General features: G+C 49.6%; 1 protein-coding gene across 1 annotated transcript in view; it reads right to left on the bottom strand.

The window, feature by feature from the left end:
• The window catches only part of CGN (cingulin), a 33692-nt gene extending 19285 nt beyond the window's left edge, over window positions 1-14407 (bottom strand). Inside the window, exons 1-10 of the mRNA XM_058309639.1 lie at window positions 14279-14407; window positions 8644-9524; window positions 7809-7909; window positions 7588-7657; window positions 7388-7483; window positions 5402-5529; window positions 4651-4783; window positions 4095-4307; window positions 3516-3664; window positions 3130-3262 (exon numbers count right to left, since the gene is read on the bottom strand). Coding sequence (XP_058165622.1) covers window positions 3130-3262; window positions 3516-3664; window positions 4095-4307; window positions 4651-4783; window positions 5402-5529; window positions 7388-7483; window positions 7588-7657; window positions 7809-7909; window positions 8644-9510 — 1890 coding nt within the window. The 5' untranslated portion in view covers window positions 9511-9524; window positions 14279-14407. The remainder of the gene's footprint in view (window positions 1-3129; window positions 3263-3515; window positions 3665-4094; window positions 4308-4650; window positions 4784-5401; window positions 5530-7387; window positions 7484-7587; window positions 7658-7808; window positions 7910-8643; window positions 9525-14278) is intronic.
• Between the last annotated feature and the right edge of the window lie 1841 nt (window positions 14408-16248).

Genomic DNA, 16248 nt, shown 5'->3' with positions numbered 1-16248 from the left:
AAATGTCCATCAATTGATGAATAAACAACACATAGTATATTCATACAATGGAATATTAGCCATAAAAAGGAAGGCCTGGTTACATACTACAACATGTATGAAACTTGAAAATATGCTGTGAAATAAGTCAGATACAAAAGGACAGATATTGTATGATTCCATTTATATGAAATGTCCAGAATAAACAAATCTATAGGTACAGAACGTAAATTAGTGATTGGCAGGGTGGGAAGAGGAGATGAAGAGTGACTACTAGGGGATATAGGGATCCTTTCGGGAGTGATGAAAATGAGCTGGAATTACAGTGGTGATGATTGCATAACTTTATGAATATGTTAAAAATCATGGAGTTGCACACTATATGGATGAATTGATGCTATTTCTCAATAAGAAATAAATTATATATTATGTGGAGGATAAGTGGATGAGGGTATGGATAAAAGCTTAGCTGTTTTAAAATATATATTGGGGGAAGCGGATGTGGCTCAAGTTATAAGGCCTCCACCTACCATAGGGGAGGACCCAGGTTTGATCCTTGGGGCCTCCTGGTGAAAAACAAGAAGAGAAGGCATGCCTACATAGTGAGCTAGTACCAGCGTGGCGAGCTGAGTAACCGCGCAATGAGCCAAGTGCCCACGTGGTGAGTCGAGTGCCCCTTGGTGAGCCAGTGTTTGTGTGGCAAGTCGAGTGCCCATGTGGCAAGTGGAGCGCCTGCGTGGCAAGCTGAGTGCCTATGAGGAGAGCCAGTGCCCGCGCAAGTGAGCCACACAGCAAGATGATGATGCAACAAAAGAGATGAAAGGGAGAATCCAGGTGAAGTGCAGCAGAGACCAGGAACTGAGGTGGCGCAATTGACAAAGAACCTCTCTCCACATCAGAGGTCCCCAGGATCGAATGAATCCTAGAGGAGAAAGACGAGAAGAGAAGACAAAAAGAAAAATAGATGAAGAAGAAGATCACACAGTGAGTGGATACAGATAGCAAAAACAGCAGGGGAGAGGCAGGGGAAGGGAAAGAAAAATAATGTATTGGAAGTAGATGTAGCTCATTGGTTGAACACCTACTTTCCATTTATGAGGTCCCAGGGTTCGATCCCCAATACCTCCTAAAAACAACAACAAAACAAAACATATGTGGCATAATAAATACTGGTGCTGCTCTGATTTTCTTTTCTAATAAACTAAAATATGAGTTCCGGGTCTAATTCTTTAGCTCTTAGCTACTTCTGAAATTCAGAAAGTACCATAATTAGGCTGAAGAGTTCATATAATATGCAGTGAGTCTTCAGTGTAAGAAACTAACAAAATTAAAAGAAAAAAAAGAGAGAGTGTATGGTCTATATTAAACTTGGTTAGTCTGTTTCCCTAATGTATTTTGTTTACTGATTATAAACTTAATATTTAAGAAAACTGAAACACAAGTTATTGCTGTTTAGCTTTATCCTGTGTGACAAATTAACTGATATTGTCCAGAGGACCATCCAAGTTCACTGTGTTGGTTTGAATAGTAAATAGACTTCAGACTATCCTTGGTATTTATTAGCTTCAAAATGACATAATAAGGGTAGGGGATGTGGCTCAATCACTTGGGTACCCGCCTACCAATGCGAGGTCCCAGGTTTGGGTCCCGGTGCCTCCTAAGGAATATGAGCATGTGGCTGGTTAGCTCAGTTTATTAAGAATATGAGCAGATGCCCAAACGAGCAGATGCCACAGCCGACAGGGAGCAGATGTAGCTCAGGCCATTGGGCACTCGTCTCCTATGTGGGAAGTCCCAGGTTCAGTTCCTGGTGCCTCCTGAAGAATGCGAACAAACAATGGACAGACTAGAGAACCATCTGATGGAGGGGGGATAATAAATAAATAAGTAAACTAACAAACAAATAAGTAAAGTAAAAATAAAATAAATCTTTTAAAAAATAATCATAAAAACTTAAGGGCATTTGTCACTTCATCATTCTTCCCAGAGTTTCCCTGAGAAAACAGAATTTTAAATTGCATAACACATGACCACAAGCACCAAAGTATATTTAGTTAACGTTTATTATGTTTTTCTCCACCACATATTTTGTTAGCTCAGGTTTTTATTCATCTGGAAATTATCCGAATTATGCTTCCTTACTCATTTGAAAATATGATTACCTTGATTACAATTAGGCAGTCTCACAAGCATAGGCATGAAACCAAGTGCTGATGAATTAAGCTTGTTAACTGAACACCTGCTACATCTCTGGAATAGTGACTTAAGAAAATGTAGACCTAGAAGAATCTTCAGGAGGCCAAAATACCACTTCCTTATAATTAATAAAAATCCTTTCCAATATCTAAATTAACCAAAAGAATTAGTTCTCTTCTTTTCATTTATAAACTAAAACTGCAGGATTACAAATAAATTATTTGTGTTCATCTTTAATTTTATGATATTATTTGTGACTTATAATTAATATTTTGCATTTACACACAATAAAAAGAGTTCCTAAAACAACAACAACAACAACAACAAAGAGGGAATCTTACCATGAACTTGGAGTGTTACAGCCCTACCACAAGGCCATGCTGAATGGGAGACAGACACATCAAACACTGGAACCTTTAATTCCCAATGCCTAGATTCTGTACTCTCTAAACAGCCTTCAGGTTACCATTTGGGCCCCCCATATAGGTCAACCAGCCATGTCAACACAAGTATTCCAGTCCATGTGATGATATTTCTCATTATAAATTGGTAAACTGGCATTCTAACTATTAACATTTGTTTCAAAATGTAGTTGAGTCCACCCTGAGAGACAGAGCACCTTGCTAAGCTGACTAAATTTGGTTTCTGAGCCTACAAAGCCTATTCTGGAGTTTCACAAGTCCACGAAGTTTCTTGGTGGTGCCCAGCAGCCTTCTGGCTATTCCCTGACCTGGCCACTGACAGCCCTTTCCATTAGAAACTTCTACACTCAGTGAGACCATCCCTGCTGGACAAGATAGTGCTTGCTGGGAAGAAGATAAAGCTAAGAGGGTAGAATGGGGCCTGAAAACCAAGCACACATGAGAGAGCCACACTAGTATGGAGGCTCTCATGGGTAGGTGAGGCAGGTGCACCCTCTCCAACCTGCCCTTCTGCCCCACAACTCCCCAGTACCTTCTTAAGCTCCTCAATCTGGCGAGCATCTCCAGCTCCAGCTCGGGCCTGTTCTAATTCCCTCTGCAAGACCTCCATCTTCTCCCCAAGCTCCTCTTCCATCTCTTCCTTCTCCATCCGTAGCTGTAAGAGTCTGAGCCCAGGGAGGTGAAATAAAGGGGAAAGGGGAACAGGGTCAGGCCACCTGCCTGGGAGAGGTTAGTAGGACAATGAAAACCACCTCCCTAGAGGGTAGCTCCCTGGGCACCAGCTCTCAGGAGGGAAGAAGGCGGAAGCAAAGAAGAGCAGTTTGAGAAATGGAAGAGGGAGAGGGAAGCATGGGTAGAAAGGTAGTGGGTTGTAAGCACCATGGATAAGTATCTCTGAGAGAGGACCAAGATCCTTACTCCTGCTTAGTGGCTCTAAGGTCCTCCTTGTTCTTCTGGAACATGTTCTGCCAATGCCCTGTCTCCTCTGAGCTCTCTTCCAGCTCCCTTTGCAGCCCTCGCACCAGGGCTGACATCTTCTGCCTCTCAGCCTCCAACGCTGCGTGGTCCTAGGGAAGGGGAGAGTGGGGGAGCAGGGGGCTCAGAGGCAAGAGCTCACTCAAGGCATGAGCATGTAGAAGGGGAGACCGAGGCCAAGAGGAACTGTGCCAACTGCACTCCCCAACACTTCAGGGGGACCTGGTACAATACCAGCAGAAGGCTCTCTGCCCAAGTCACAGCCCACCTGCTGTCATCTATTAATACATGCAACCAGTTATTTCCCATGGGACTTGGTCACACACACTCATGGTACTTGCAACCTACACTTCATCCCTCTGCCCTTGTAGGTTTCCTGGCCAAGGTTTCCGCCACATCTCACATTTGCCTTTTAGGGCAAGTTCTCAGTTGCAAGTATGGAAAATCCAGAAATGCAAGGCCCCACGTAGCCCCTTTCCCTGGCAGGGTCCTCTTCTCCCATTCCCTGCTCTTGCCACATGCCTGGGTTGCATCCTGCATGCTGCGGCGAAGCTGCTCTGTGTCTCGTTGGCACTGCTGCCGGACGTGCTCCACCTCCTGGTCTCGGGAGGCCACCTCTTCCTTCAGGGCTCCCTTCAGTGCTGTCAGTTCCCGCTCCCGCAGCCTCAGCTGCTCCTCTATCCGCTGCTTCCCCTCCAAGACTTCTTCCAGAAGCTCCCGAGTCTCTAACAGATCCTGAGAAAATTGAGGGTCGAAGCACAGGGGTGAGTCTGGGTCCATCCGTCTATTCATTCATTCATTCATTCGTTTAGCAAATACTTATTGAGCACCTTCTACGTGCTAGGCACAGAGCCAGATGCTCGCTGCCCTCCAAGATGCCTAGTTGGGATGAAGGAAACCCAATATTCTGTTTTCCAGCCCCACCCTGCCATCAAGTATGCCTAAAAGCACACCAAGAGGGACTTCAGTTAAGCTAGTTGCTCTCTGTACTTTGGGGAAACTGTGGGTGAGCAGACTTGAGGATGCTCCAGCAGAAAGGAAGCAGGGCCTGAGATCCCCAGCCCTACTTACTCCCTACCTTCATTAGCACCTCCTTAGCAGGCTCAACATTCTGCACTTGTTTCAGCTTGTCCTGCAGCTCTGCCACCTGGGTCTCCAGCCCATGTCGTAGCCGTTCACCCTGGTTGAGGAGGAGCTTCATGTTCTGGAGCCTAATAATTAGATAACACCTCTTGAGCACTATGTGTCAACAGTTTCCTAAATACTTCACATATATTAATTCATTTAAACCTTCAAGTCTTTGTTCAAATCTCAGCTGGGCCTTCCCCGACTCTACTGTTTAAAACTGCACAGCCCAGCCCTCCTGATCTGCTTTACCCTATCCTACTTACCACCTTAGAATGCATTGCAGCTTTACTTACATGATTTATTTACTGTTGTCTGTTTCCCCTCACTACAAAGTAAGCTTCTGGAGAGTGGGGCTCTTGAGCTGTATGGTTCCCCTCTGTACCCCAGGAACCCAGGTCAGAGTCTGCCACACCCTATTCACTGCAGAATGTATGGCTGAATGAATGAATCAATCCTCACAACCATCCTGGGAAGTAGGTACTATTATTCTCCTCATCTACAGATTGAGAGCCCAAGGCACAGAGACATAGCTCCAAAATATGCAGCTGGAACCATTCCTCAATCTGCCTGACAGAGAAGATAAAGAGAAACGTCTTGTCTTTGAACCATCTCTGCCCCTTTCAGGCTCTGGAGATCTCCCTTTGCCTCTGACCACAGCCTCCGCCCCCACGCAGCCCCACAGGTACCAAAGCTGCACTCACTCCTTGGTGCTCTGCTGGGCCTCCCCCTTCCTCCTCTCCAGCAGCTCCTGCAGTCGGCTGCACTCCTCTGCCTTCTCCTCCAGCTGCCGCTCCAGCCCGGCCCAGGATGGCTCTAGCTTCTGCCGCTTCTGGAAAAGGAAAAGAGAATAAAGTGGGGGGAGGGTAGGGAAAGCCAGGAATAATGAGAGTGCCTAATATTTATTGAACACTAGAATGAGACAGGCACTGTCCTAGAGACCTAATGTGCATTACCTGCATTTGATCCTCATAACTCATGGTACTTGTGATGGCTTAAAATGTCCACAATTCTTTTTTCTTTTTTAAAGATTTTTTTTCTCTCCCCTTCTTCCCCTCCCCCTCCCCCTCCCCCCGTTGTCTGCTCTCTGTGTCCATTCACTGTGTGTTCTTCTGTGTCCATTTGCATTCTTATCAGTGGCACAGGGAATCTGTGTCTCTTTTTGTGTGTCATCTTGCTGCATCAGCTCTGTGCGTGTGCAGCGCCACTCCTGGGCAGGCTGCGCTTTTTTCGCGCGGGACAGCTCTCCTTACATGGTGCACTCCTTGTGTGGGGAGCTCCCCTACATGGGGAACAGTCCTGCATGGCACGGCACTCCTTGCGCATATCAGCACTGCGTGTGGGCCAGCTCCACACAGGTTAAGGAGGCCCTCGGTTTGAACCCTAGACCTCCCATGTGGTAGGCGGACATTCTATCAGTTGAGCCAAATCCACTTCCCTGTTCACAATTCTTTGATACTCCCTTCAAAAAGTAAGCCCAATTTTCCTCCTCTTGAGTATGACTAGATTTAGAGACCCTCTTCTAACAGAACAAGGGAGATGTGACGTGTGACTTCTGAGACTAGGTCACTGAAGAGGCACCGTGGCTTCCTCCTTGCCTTCTCTCTTGGATCACTCTGGGGGAAGGTATCTGCCATGTTGTGAGGAAACGCAAGCAGTTCTGTGAAGGAACACAGCAAGGAACTGAGGCCTCCAACCATCAGCCCTTTGAGCCATTTTAATAGATCCTCCAACTCCAGTCGACACTGCTAATGACTAAACACCTGCCAATATGTTGATTTGGAGTCTCATGACAGACCTGAGGCCAGAACCACTGAGCTAAGCTGCCCCCAGACTCCTGGCCCTCAGACACTATGAGATAATAGACGGTATTTTTAATCTGTTAAGCTTTGGGATAACCTGTTACACAGTAATAGATAACTAACACAGTACTACGATTATCCCCACTTTACAGCTAAAGAAACAGAGGCTTAGAACATTTAAAGAACTTGCCCAAAGTCAGTCACAGCACAAACAAGGGTATCAGAATTTGCATCAAGGCAGCTTGACCCCACAACCCACCACTTCACTACCACAGGGCACTACTAGGAAACGAGGGAAGTTACAAGCCAACCCTTACTGAGCACCAACTCTGTACAAGGCAATACTGACTTGGTGGTGGAGGCTGCATTTAAAAAACAAACAAAAAAAGTACATAGGCTTTAGAATAAAACTGCTCTGAGTTTCTGGATTCCTTCTCTGCAACTTGTGACATTGGGCAATTCACTTAACCTTTCTAATCTTCAGTTTTCTCATCACAAATGGATCCAGGGTCACTATAATGATTCCATGTTACCCAGGACAGTGCCTATTATAAAAATCATACCCAATAAATGACAGCTCCTATTAATGCCATCATTATCATAAGGAAGATATTATTCTCTCCATTTTTCAGATGAAAAGAATTGAGGCACAGAGTGATTTAAGTAACTTAAGCAATTTACTCAAGATTTATACTGCCAGTAAGTGGAACTTCCAAAGGAAATGGAATAGAAAGTAGCTGGATCTGCCCCCTGAGCTTCAGCAAGCCCCAGAAATCCTGGCTATGACTAGTGTACACTCTTGTCTCATCCCACGGGACACAAAAGCGCTCATGCCAGCCCACCCTCACTCCAGGCCTCACCACTCCTGTAGCTCTAACCTCTCCTCACCTTCACCTCTTCATCCAGCTTCTGCTGTAGCTCCTCCACTTTTCGGGTGAGCTCACTCTGCCCTGCCAGGGCCTTAGTAGGACTAGGAGAGGCCATCTGCCAGAGGCACGGGAGGACAGGGAGTGAGTCCGCATCCAGGTCCCCGAGGCCCTCCAGCTCCTCACCCTGTCCCTTGTTCCCACCCCCAGGAGGTCACTCACCACCAGAGGCTGTATCTGCTCCAGCACCAAACTAACCTTCCTCCTTACAGAGGTTTCACTCTCTGAGCTTCTGGAAGATAAAGGACAGGAACAACGGTTAGGGGAGGAAAGAAGTAGCAGTCAAGATTAAGGGGTCAAGAGCAAGGAAGATGGGGAACGAAGCTAGGAGGAAAGGAAAAGAGGAGGTGTGTGTCTCTACTGCCGGGCGGGCGCCCACTCACCCCTCCCTCAGGATGCCGTAGATGGTGGCCTGCACATGGTCCACACTGCCGGGCGGAGCTGCCTCCTGCTGGTCTCGCAGAAGGTCCGGGGTTGATTTGAACTGCAAGAAATGGGCCGCAAGAAATGGGAAGATTAGGCCAGAGGCATATGTGGGGTTTCGATGGAGCAGAAGAGGCAGCTGGGAAACAACTTCAAATCTGACGAGCACATCTGGAGGAGGCGAAAGGCAATGCGGCTGGGGCTGTGCAAGACTGGGGGGAGGTCCAAGCGGGACATCCTTCCATGCTAATCTTGCAAACCAGATTTTCCTCAACAAGAAGATCTTAGCCTGCTGAGAGCTGTGCACAAGGAATTTGTCCCTAATGGCAGTTAATGTACTGCAGCTTGGAAAGGTTTACTTTTAGAATGATTCAACTTTGTCTCAGAGTAAAGTTGCTCTCCCACTTACTAGCATTCTTGAGTGGGAGAGAAAGGTGTGAGGTTTTGGCAAGAGTGCCAGGGAACTGCTCGTATCCTCCAGGCCTGCCTTGCGTATGCTGCAGACCTGGCAAATGCTGGTGACTGAGACACAGCTGATGGTCGGGGCAATGCCAAATTACTCTCACGCTTACGAAGGATGACTTCATGGTTAGCTCCATTTTCTTTAGAATTTTACCCAGGGAACTATCTCAGATATGAGCATATCATCCATTAAGTGGATGGATGAAGTAGAAGAAAGGTAGAGTCTTGCTGCTCGAGGGTATCTGAATTAAAGCAAGGGGTCCCCGGGCTCACGAGTCAGGGCTGATGAGAAGAGGCTGGGGGTTGGGAGGTGGAGACGGGGTAGGGGCCGACCTGCAGCACGACAGGATCCTGCGCTCTCCCCCGTGGCTCCTCAAAACTCTGATGGCCCCAGTCCTGGGTCTGACGGGAACGGCTCAAGCCACTGAGCGCGCTCTGGTGCTGGGCGGGCGGTTTTAAGCTGCCCACGTGGCTCTCATCCTTTGTGCTGGGCGACCAGTGGTTGGGCGACCCGCGTTCCCGCTCCTCAAGGGTGTCCCGTGAGGGCCGGCTGTCCAGGCTCTGACTCCGCTTGCGCTGTTCAGGGGGCAGTGTCCGCATGCGGCGGCCAGTGCGGCCCCGGGTCTGGAACCCAGGGTGACTGTCAAACTTGTTGATGAGTGAGTCCACTGAAGACAGGGGAGCAGTATCAATGGTGCTGCCAGGGGAAGTCCCCTGGGGGGCTAGCTCTAGCAGGCTGGTGCTCCTGTTGCTCAGACCCGTAGGGGCAGGGCCTGCCAGCGAGGCCTGCGACTGGGAACGGAGCAGTCTTCCGTTCCTGAGAGCCCCGGACTCCTCATCAGAAGTGCTGCCCCGTGAGGGGGCAGGGAACTGCCTGGCCTGGGAGTAGGGGTTCTCGGGGAATTCCGAGTCAGAGCTCACACTTCCCAGGGCCCCTCGGTTGTCAGGCCCCTTGATTTGAACGCCAAAGGAATCACCACCCTTCTCCCCGCTGTTGAGCACCACGAAGGGCTGCCCAGCGATGCCCTGCACGCGCACGGCAACCCCATAGGTATTGGCTCTTGCGTCCTTAGCTGGCCGTCGCCCACCACGGCGTAGGGTGCCCATCTCTGCACCACCCGCGGGCTCTGTGATGAAGCGAATCTGCACTCCATGGTCTACGGGGCCCCTGGGCTCGGCCATGGTGACTGCCTGCTCCATGGGTAGGAGGGGTCCTAGAAGAGGGAGAAAAGAGTTTAAACTGAGAGACCTTGAGCCGAAACCCAGAAACCTCCAGTTGCCCAGCTTTGGTGGGGCTGATTGCCTTGTCACTTCCTTCTACGAAGAACAGAGTAGTTCTCACACATTAACTGGACAATGGAATAAGCAGAAGTCTTGTTAAAACACAGATGGCTGGACTCCAGCCCCAGAATTTCCGATTCCATAGGTCTGGGGTAGGGCCTCAGAATTAGCATTTCTAACAAGCACCCAGGTAATATTCTTTGAGACCTAGAAGACCTAGAAGAATCCATTTCTTCTGGCCCAGCTCTGGAGAGCATGATTTTGTAGTGAGTTTGAGATTTTGCTTGATCTTTACACACGTAAACCACCATGTCCCTCCCCCATCCTAGTTCCCCTAGTGAAGGAAAAACCCAACCCCTGCCTGACAGACACCTCCACCCCTATGGAGGAAAGGGCCCCCAATCCCAGGACTCATGTAAATAACACAGAAGACCCCAAAGCATGCCATCCCATTTCTGGAAGGATACTCAAAGAAACTGAGCAGCGATACCTGTGGGGTGGGGGACCTGGGAGCTTCGGGCAGGAATGGGGGGATAACTGACTTTTTACTGTATATCTTTTTGTCCTTTTTGAATTTGGAACCATGTAGATGTATTATCTATTCAAAAAACAAAAAGAAATAATGTTTTTAAGTGTGCCAGTCCAAGGAGTCTCAGGACAGGTAGGCTTGTCCCACTTTAGGACCAGACACGAGGCCATCTGCAAGTCAACTTGCTGGGTCCACACCGCCCAAGCTCAGAACCACAAATGGAATGTATTCCAGGTACGTTCAGCCTCCAGGAACTTGGAGGAGAGGTTTTCCTGGAAGCAAATAAAAATCCAAGTTCCCTACCCATTCTGCTAATCTCCATCAGACCCTGGCACCAAGCAGGAGGAAGAGCCTCTAAAGTGCCAGACAGAAACATAAACATGCCCAACTCACGCTCCCCAGGGAGCGCTGGGCCCAGGAAACTTGGCAAGGTCCCTTTCAGGAGAAGGAGAGAGGGCAAGGCTTGGGAGGGCCAGAGCTCCAGGGTGGGAAGGGCCTGGGTGGGAAGTCTCCTGCCTGAGGAAGAGCATTCTCAGCATTCCCACAGGGAGGGAGGAGCCCCTCAGTGGCAGTTCTTCACCCTGTGGGCACTGGAGTCCAATTGAGAAAATGATAAAAAGCAATGCACCCTCCAGAGAGAGAGCCGGGGAAACTTATCACAGGATTTTAAGAGGTTTGTGGATGCCTTGAGGCCCATCTGCAAACCCCTGAAGGCCCCATCTCCTACCCTTCAGTACTGGAGAAGACCAGCCTCTGACTCAGATACTCCAAACAAGGAAGGGGATCAGAAAAGCTAGAAAGTAAATGGGTTAGTTCTCCAAACCACTTCTCCAGGGACAGCCTGGCACAATAGAACAGACACTGAGCTAGATATTTGACCTTGGGCGAATCACAATTTTTCTGAGCCTCTGTTTGCTCATCTGTAAAATAAGCATAATGATAATACTTTACAAGGTAATTCATTACCTGTGAGAATTAGTTAGACAACAACAAAATACACGGTACATATAACTGTTAACATTCATCAAGTTATAATCTTGAGATTTTTGCACTTTACAGTAGGAAGGGGGGAAATGACAAATATTAAACATGAAAAACCCCTAGCAAAGTATGCCTATCATAAAGCTGACAATGTTACCCAATAAATGCTGTTCCTTCACACAGGAACTTCCTGGTTTCACCTGGCTCCTAGAAGGATGCCACTTCCTCAGAGACCCCATCCCTAAGCCCTCAGTCCCTAGCACACGATAGAGGTTGATAAATATTTGTTAAAAGCTGTAACCTGAACCAAGGTAGACTCGCACAGCTGTGGGGAGATACGCCCAGGGCTCCTGCACACTCCTTGTCCTGGTAACAGGACCTCTCCTGGCCTGGACTCCCTGTCCTATATTAAGTCACACTTTTAGAACCAGATGTGCCTAGATTGCCAGGTCTAGAAGGACATGATTTATTCATGATACAGCTACTCCATCAGTATACCTACTAGTCTTCCAGATCCAGGTCAGGAAGCTCCCTGCCTAGGCCCGAAAGAGTGCACAGCCCTTGGCCCCTTGCTGAGAGGCAGCAGAAAGCACTTCCCCAGCTCCCAGGACTCCCTAACCTCAATCACCTTAAGCCCCAGGGCCTGTGAGTCAGGGGCCAGGAGGGTTGGAGGAATCTTTGGGGTGGGTCAGAAAACAGGGCTCTAAATGATTCAACACGGAAAACAAGAAACCTGCCACCTTCAGTTACTGAGGACAGCGGGGCGGGGCGGGGCGGGGCCCAGGGAGCAGGGCAGCTCCAGGGCCTTGCGTAAGCCTGTCAACCAGGAGGTAGGTAAACAGTGATCCCGCGCCAGGCAACATGGCGTCCAGAGCCTGCGTTCCTCGCCAGGTGCCTGCCCCTGATTTTCTCTCCCCAGGCATTTGCACAGAGCTCTCTCTCTCCTTACCAACTGTATTCTGGGAAAAGACCAGGTCCCAAGTCAGTTCAGTTCTCACCTGCCTGGCCATTCCTGCCTGCAAGGACAACCCTCTGCACCTGTTCCCAGACAGCCACTTCTCCCTGAGTTATTCATTAGCCTGCCCTGCCCCAATTCCATCACCTCTGGCCCAGCTGCAAAAGTCTGACTTCCACCTGGGAGTGACAGGGTCCCTGGACTCCTGGCAGGAAGTGGGGGTGGGGTGGTTTCGGTTGCATGAAGGCAGGACTGATACACACAGGGCCAGGCAATATGCTTGGTTGGCAGATTTAGAACCTGGGAGAGCTAGAGGCACAGAGATTAGACAGCCTTTGAAGTAACAAGGAAAGAAATGGTCAAAATAGAGGACAACTCAATGACCTTGAGCATGCGGTTTCAGTTTTCTTGTAAAGAGTTACAGAAGTATGATCCAAAAAAGAACCCCCAAAGTGGATTCCTGGCTCGGTCCACTGGAAGAACAGAAACCTGAGAGCCAGGATAGAGCTGCTTGGGCAGTGGGAGGAAAAAAAAAAAAACAATGAGGAACTGGGCCCCTGCAAACTGGCTGGACTGGTTTAAAGAGGCAAGAGGAAGGGGAGAGGGGAGGGCCAGGGAGAATTCCCTGGTAGCTTGTAAAGCAGACCAGAGAAATTCCACACCCCAAAGGAGGCAAACGGACCAGACCAGGGCAGGACTTCTGTCCAGCCTGGATGTCGAGGCTCTGGAGGCAGAAGGTGGGAAGAAACAGGCAGGAGGAGCAGATGCACAAAGAACCTGGTGAGTGACAGGCCAGTGTGTGCCAGGAAGACTTTGTCTCCTCTACCCCTCCCTCTCAAGTTCCCAAAGTTGCATTCCTTGGCCTGTACTTGCCTTGCCACCTCCCTGAGCCTTAGTTCTCCCCTCACTGGCTGAAAAGAAGCAGCTACCCCCTCCCCAGTTTATGTGTACCTCCTCACATCCCACAGGAACGATGGCAGGCAAGTCAACCTGGGAAAGCAGGAAGGGTTCTAGGAAGCCAGAGTCCTCTTAGGGTACCCCAGAGCCAGCTTCCCAACTCCCAAATATTCAAGATGAAAGAAGCACAGAGGCACGTGTGGGCAGCCTGGCTGCAATATAGCGGCTGCTAATTATTTCCCAATTACAACTTTCCTCAGGCAGGGCATCAAATGGGGCCAAGTTAAGGCTGGCGCTGGTCCCTTTACCTGCCTAAGGCAAGAAAATCTGCCTCAGAAGTCTTGTCTAGGACCCAATGTGCATCTGGCCTGGAGACTCAACTCCCGAGGAGACCTATTTCCTGCACTTCTAGTGCCTACCATAGCCTGCCAGCCATCCAGAAGTCAGGGGTGTCTGCTGGAGTCTCAGGAAGTAAAGGTGATTCTGGGAGGCATCAAGGAAATTGGACTTGTAAACCTCACCCAATGGCTCCCATCTGGAACCACAGAAGAATGTGTACTTGGCAGGAGGAGGCTGACATCAGCCCCCAGAAAGAGGCCTCATTAAAAATAAGTATTTCTAGATATTTTGCAGGCCCAGGGACCTAGTCTTCCTCATAGCCCTCTCTGAGAGAGCACTATCTGAAGAGGAAGAAGAAAAATTCTCTCTGGCGTGAAAGCAAAGGAGGACAGAAACTGCAAGCCTTAGTTTCACACCTAGCAAAGAGACGGGAATGCCCTCTTATTCTGCCCTTCAGCGCGGTGTGCTTGCAACTGTCTTCACTGTAGGTGAATGGTTAGAGAAAGGTCCCACACCTGAGAGCTACCCCAAAGCCAGAAGAGAGGTGGGTGTCAGCAGCCAGCCCAGGCTGAGGGAGGTGGGGGGGCGTGAGAGGGCAGAGACTCAGGAAAACAGCACCTCGCGGTGCCCTCCCCTTAGGTCCCTGAACCTAAGGCTGCTGTTCCCTCTCCCCACCTGGGACTAACTCCTCCCTCCACCCCTCCCCAGTCTCCAAGAGAAATTCTGCCCCTGGGGAAGGCGTCTGACCTCCAGAGAAATCCTGGCCCTGAAACGCTCACACGTCTTGGGAAAAGCCTTATCCTCAGGTGCCCCTCACCTGGCACCTCCCCAATTACCTGCCCTGAAACCCTGGCGCCAACTCTTAATCAGTACTCCGAGCTACCCTGACCTCCCCACCTCCCCTCCGCAACTCTGCACCTGCTCCCACGAAGACAGGTAGCCCTGACCGCCTCGCAGGTGCCCTTGTCCCCGGCCGGCTCACTCACCCCCGCCGGGCTCGGCGCTCCGGGCTGGCGCTCCGGGCTCGCGCTCCGGCTCGGGCTCGGGCAGAGCTGCACGCGCGGCTCCCGGGCCCCGCGCCTCCGCGCCTCCGCCCCTCGTCCCTCCTCCGGGTTCCCCCTCCCACCAACCTGTTACTCCCCGGCCGGGCTCCGCCCACGAGGCCCGTCACCGCCCGCCCCTTGCTCCGGTTGGCCCGCTTTCCGAGGGGGCGGGGCTGCCGCCGCCGGGACCCGGACCCCGAGTCGCGAGGCGGCGTGGGCGGCCCGGGGTCACGTGGGCCGGCGGGCGGTGGCGCGCCGGCGGCCGGGCGGCGAGGGGGCCCCGGGAGGCCATCTTGGGGGCGCCTCGGCATCTTCGCGCCTCGGCGTCTTCCCGCCTCAGCGTCTGCTCGCCTCAGCATTTTCTCGCCTCAGCTGGAAGACAGACCGCCTCCGGTTTCCTCACCCGGAATCTCCGTCTGGATTCCTTTTTGTCCTTCACCTGTGTCCGCATAAGCTATAATACTCTCCCGTCACTCCGCCTAAAAGTCTCTCCTGTCCCCCGTCAGAGCCTTCTCCACCTCAGCTCGTCTCCCTATTTCCCCAACCCAAGCCAGGCCACGTCTTGGGTCCTCTTCCCCTTTCCCCTGGTCTCCACAGTCATTTTCCAGCCTTGAATCTCCTTTTCCATGACATCGCCTTCTAATTTAGGACATCTGTTAATTTTTAAATAATGTTGTTTCCCGCCCCACGGTAGGCTCCATCAGGGCAGGCATCTCTGATTTATTCGTTGCTTTATTCCAAAAGCCCGGGACAGGGACCAGAACATATTAGGCGCTCAATAAATATTTCTTGAATGAATGGGAAAGAAGGATGTACACTTACTTTCAAGGCAAGACAAGGAATGATCTTCACTCTTAAAAGGAAGGAGGCTCAACCTCAGACTAAATCTTCCTCGTAGTTTACCTTTCAAGGAGTGGGGAAATTGATCCCTGGTCTCAGAAAAAAGTAAAGCCCAGGGGTGTTACTCTGGAAGCTACAGGCACTCAGCTAATACCAGTTGTGGTTAAAAAACATTAAAGCTGACTTCCTAGATTTTAATAATTGAGATCTGTAAAAATAAGTAAGAGAGAAAGAGACTTATTTTACGTTGCTGGACTCTGGATATTCTCATTTATTTATTCATCAAATATTTATTGTGTGCCTGCTTAGGGTTGACTAGGACTCTTAAATGCAGCCTACAGTCCGGTGCGTTTCCTTCCCATCCACCAGCCTTTCGAAGCTAGGTGTGGGTCCTGGAAAGCAAAGTTAACCTACCAGTTCCTTAGCTGGGATGCAAAGTCTCTGCATTCCAAAGGAAGTTTTATGTACGGATTAGAGTAATCAAACCTGCCCAGGCCCTGGAGAGGCAGAGCAGAAAAGGTATGGTGGGGGTAGGGATCAGGAGAGTAAATGTCCCTCCCGGATCAGTTTCCTCCAGTCTCCTGGAGCAGGTTTTTTGTTTTTTTTTAAAATTGATCCAGATATTAGAGAAGTGGAAGCTCCTATCTTCTCCTGGGTAACACCTAATAATTAGGATATTTAGTGTATTTGTAGTAAATAAAAAGTTGGGGCGTTAAAGGAGACACCGCACCCCCCGCGCTATGAACATCAGATTCGAGGAAAAACTGGAAGATCTCTGAGCACCATCATCATCATCTGTTCCTCAAGGAAGCACTGGATCTCAGAGGGGCAGCAGCATCGGGCACAGGTGGCAGAGGTGATACCATGATCTTTTTCCAGATCAGAAAAGACTTGGTCCTCTTCCTTAAGAAATGTTACAATTTGGTAAAATAGGCCAGGTTTATAAATATGGTAAAGGCAGAAAACCAAATATATTAGCCAGAAAGAAGAAATAAATGGCATTGATATATATTCAAGAGAGTAATTTTATTTTGTTAAGTTATATAGAAGAGAAAGTTCTAGGTAAATTGGAG

This window comes from Dasypus novemcinctus, chromosome 13 (genome assembly GCF_030445035.2).
Source record: "Dasypus novemcinctus isolate mDasNov1 chromosome 13, mDasNov1.1.hap2, whole genome shotgun sequence".
Taxonomy (NCBI): domain Eukaryota; kingdom Metazoa; phylum Chordata; class Mammalia; order Cingulata; family Dasypodidae; genus Dasypus; species Dasypus novemcinctus.
Note: the sequence above shows the minus strand (reverse complement) of the source record. Positions and strands in the feature narration are given on the sequence as shown.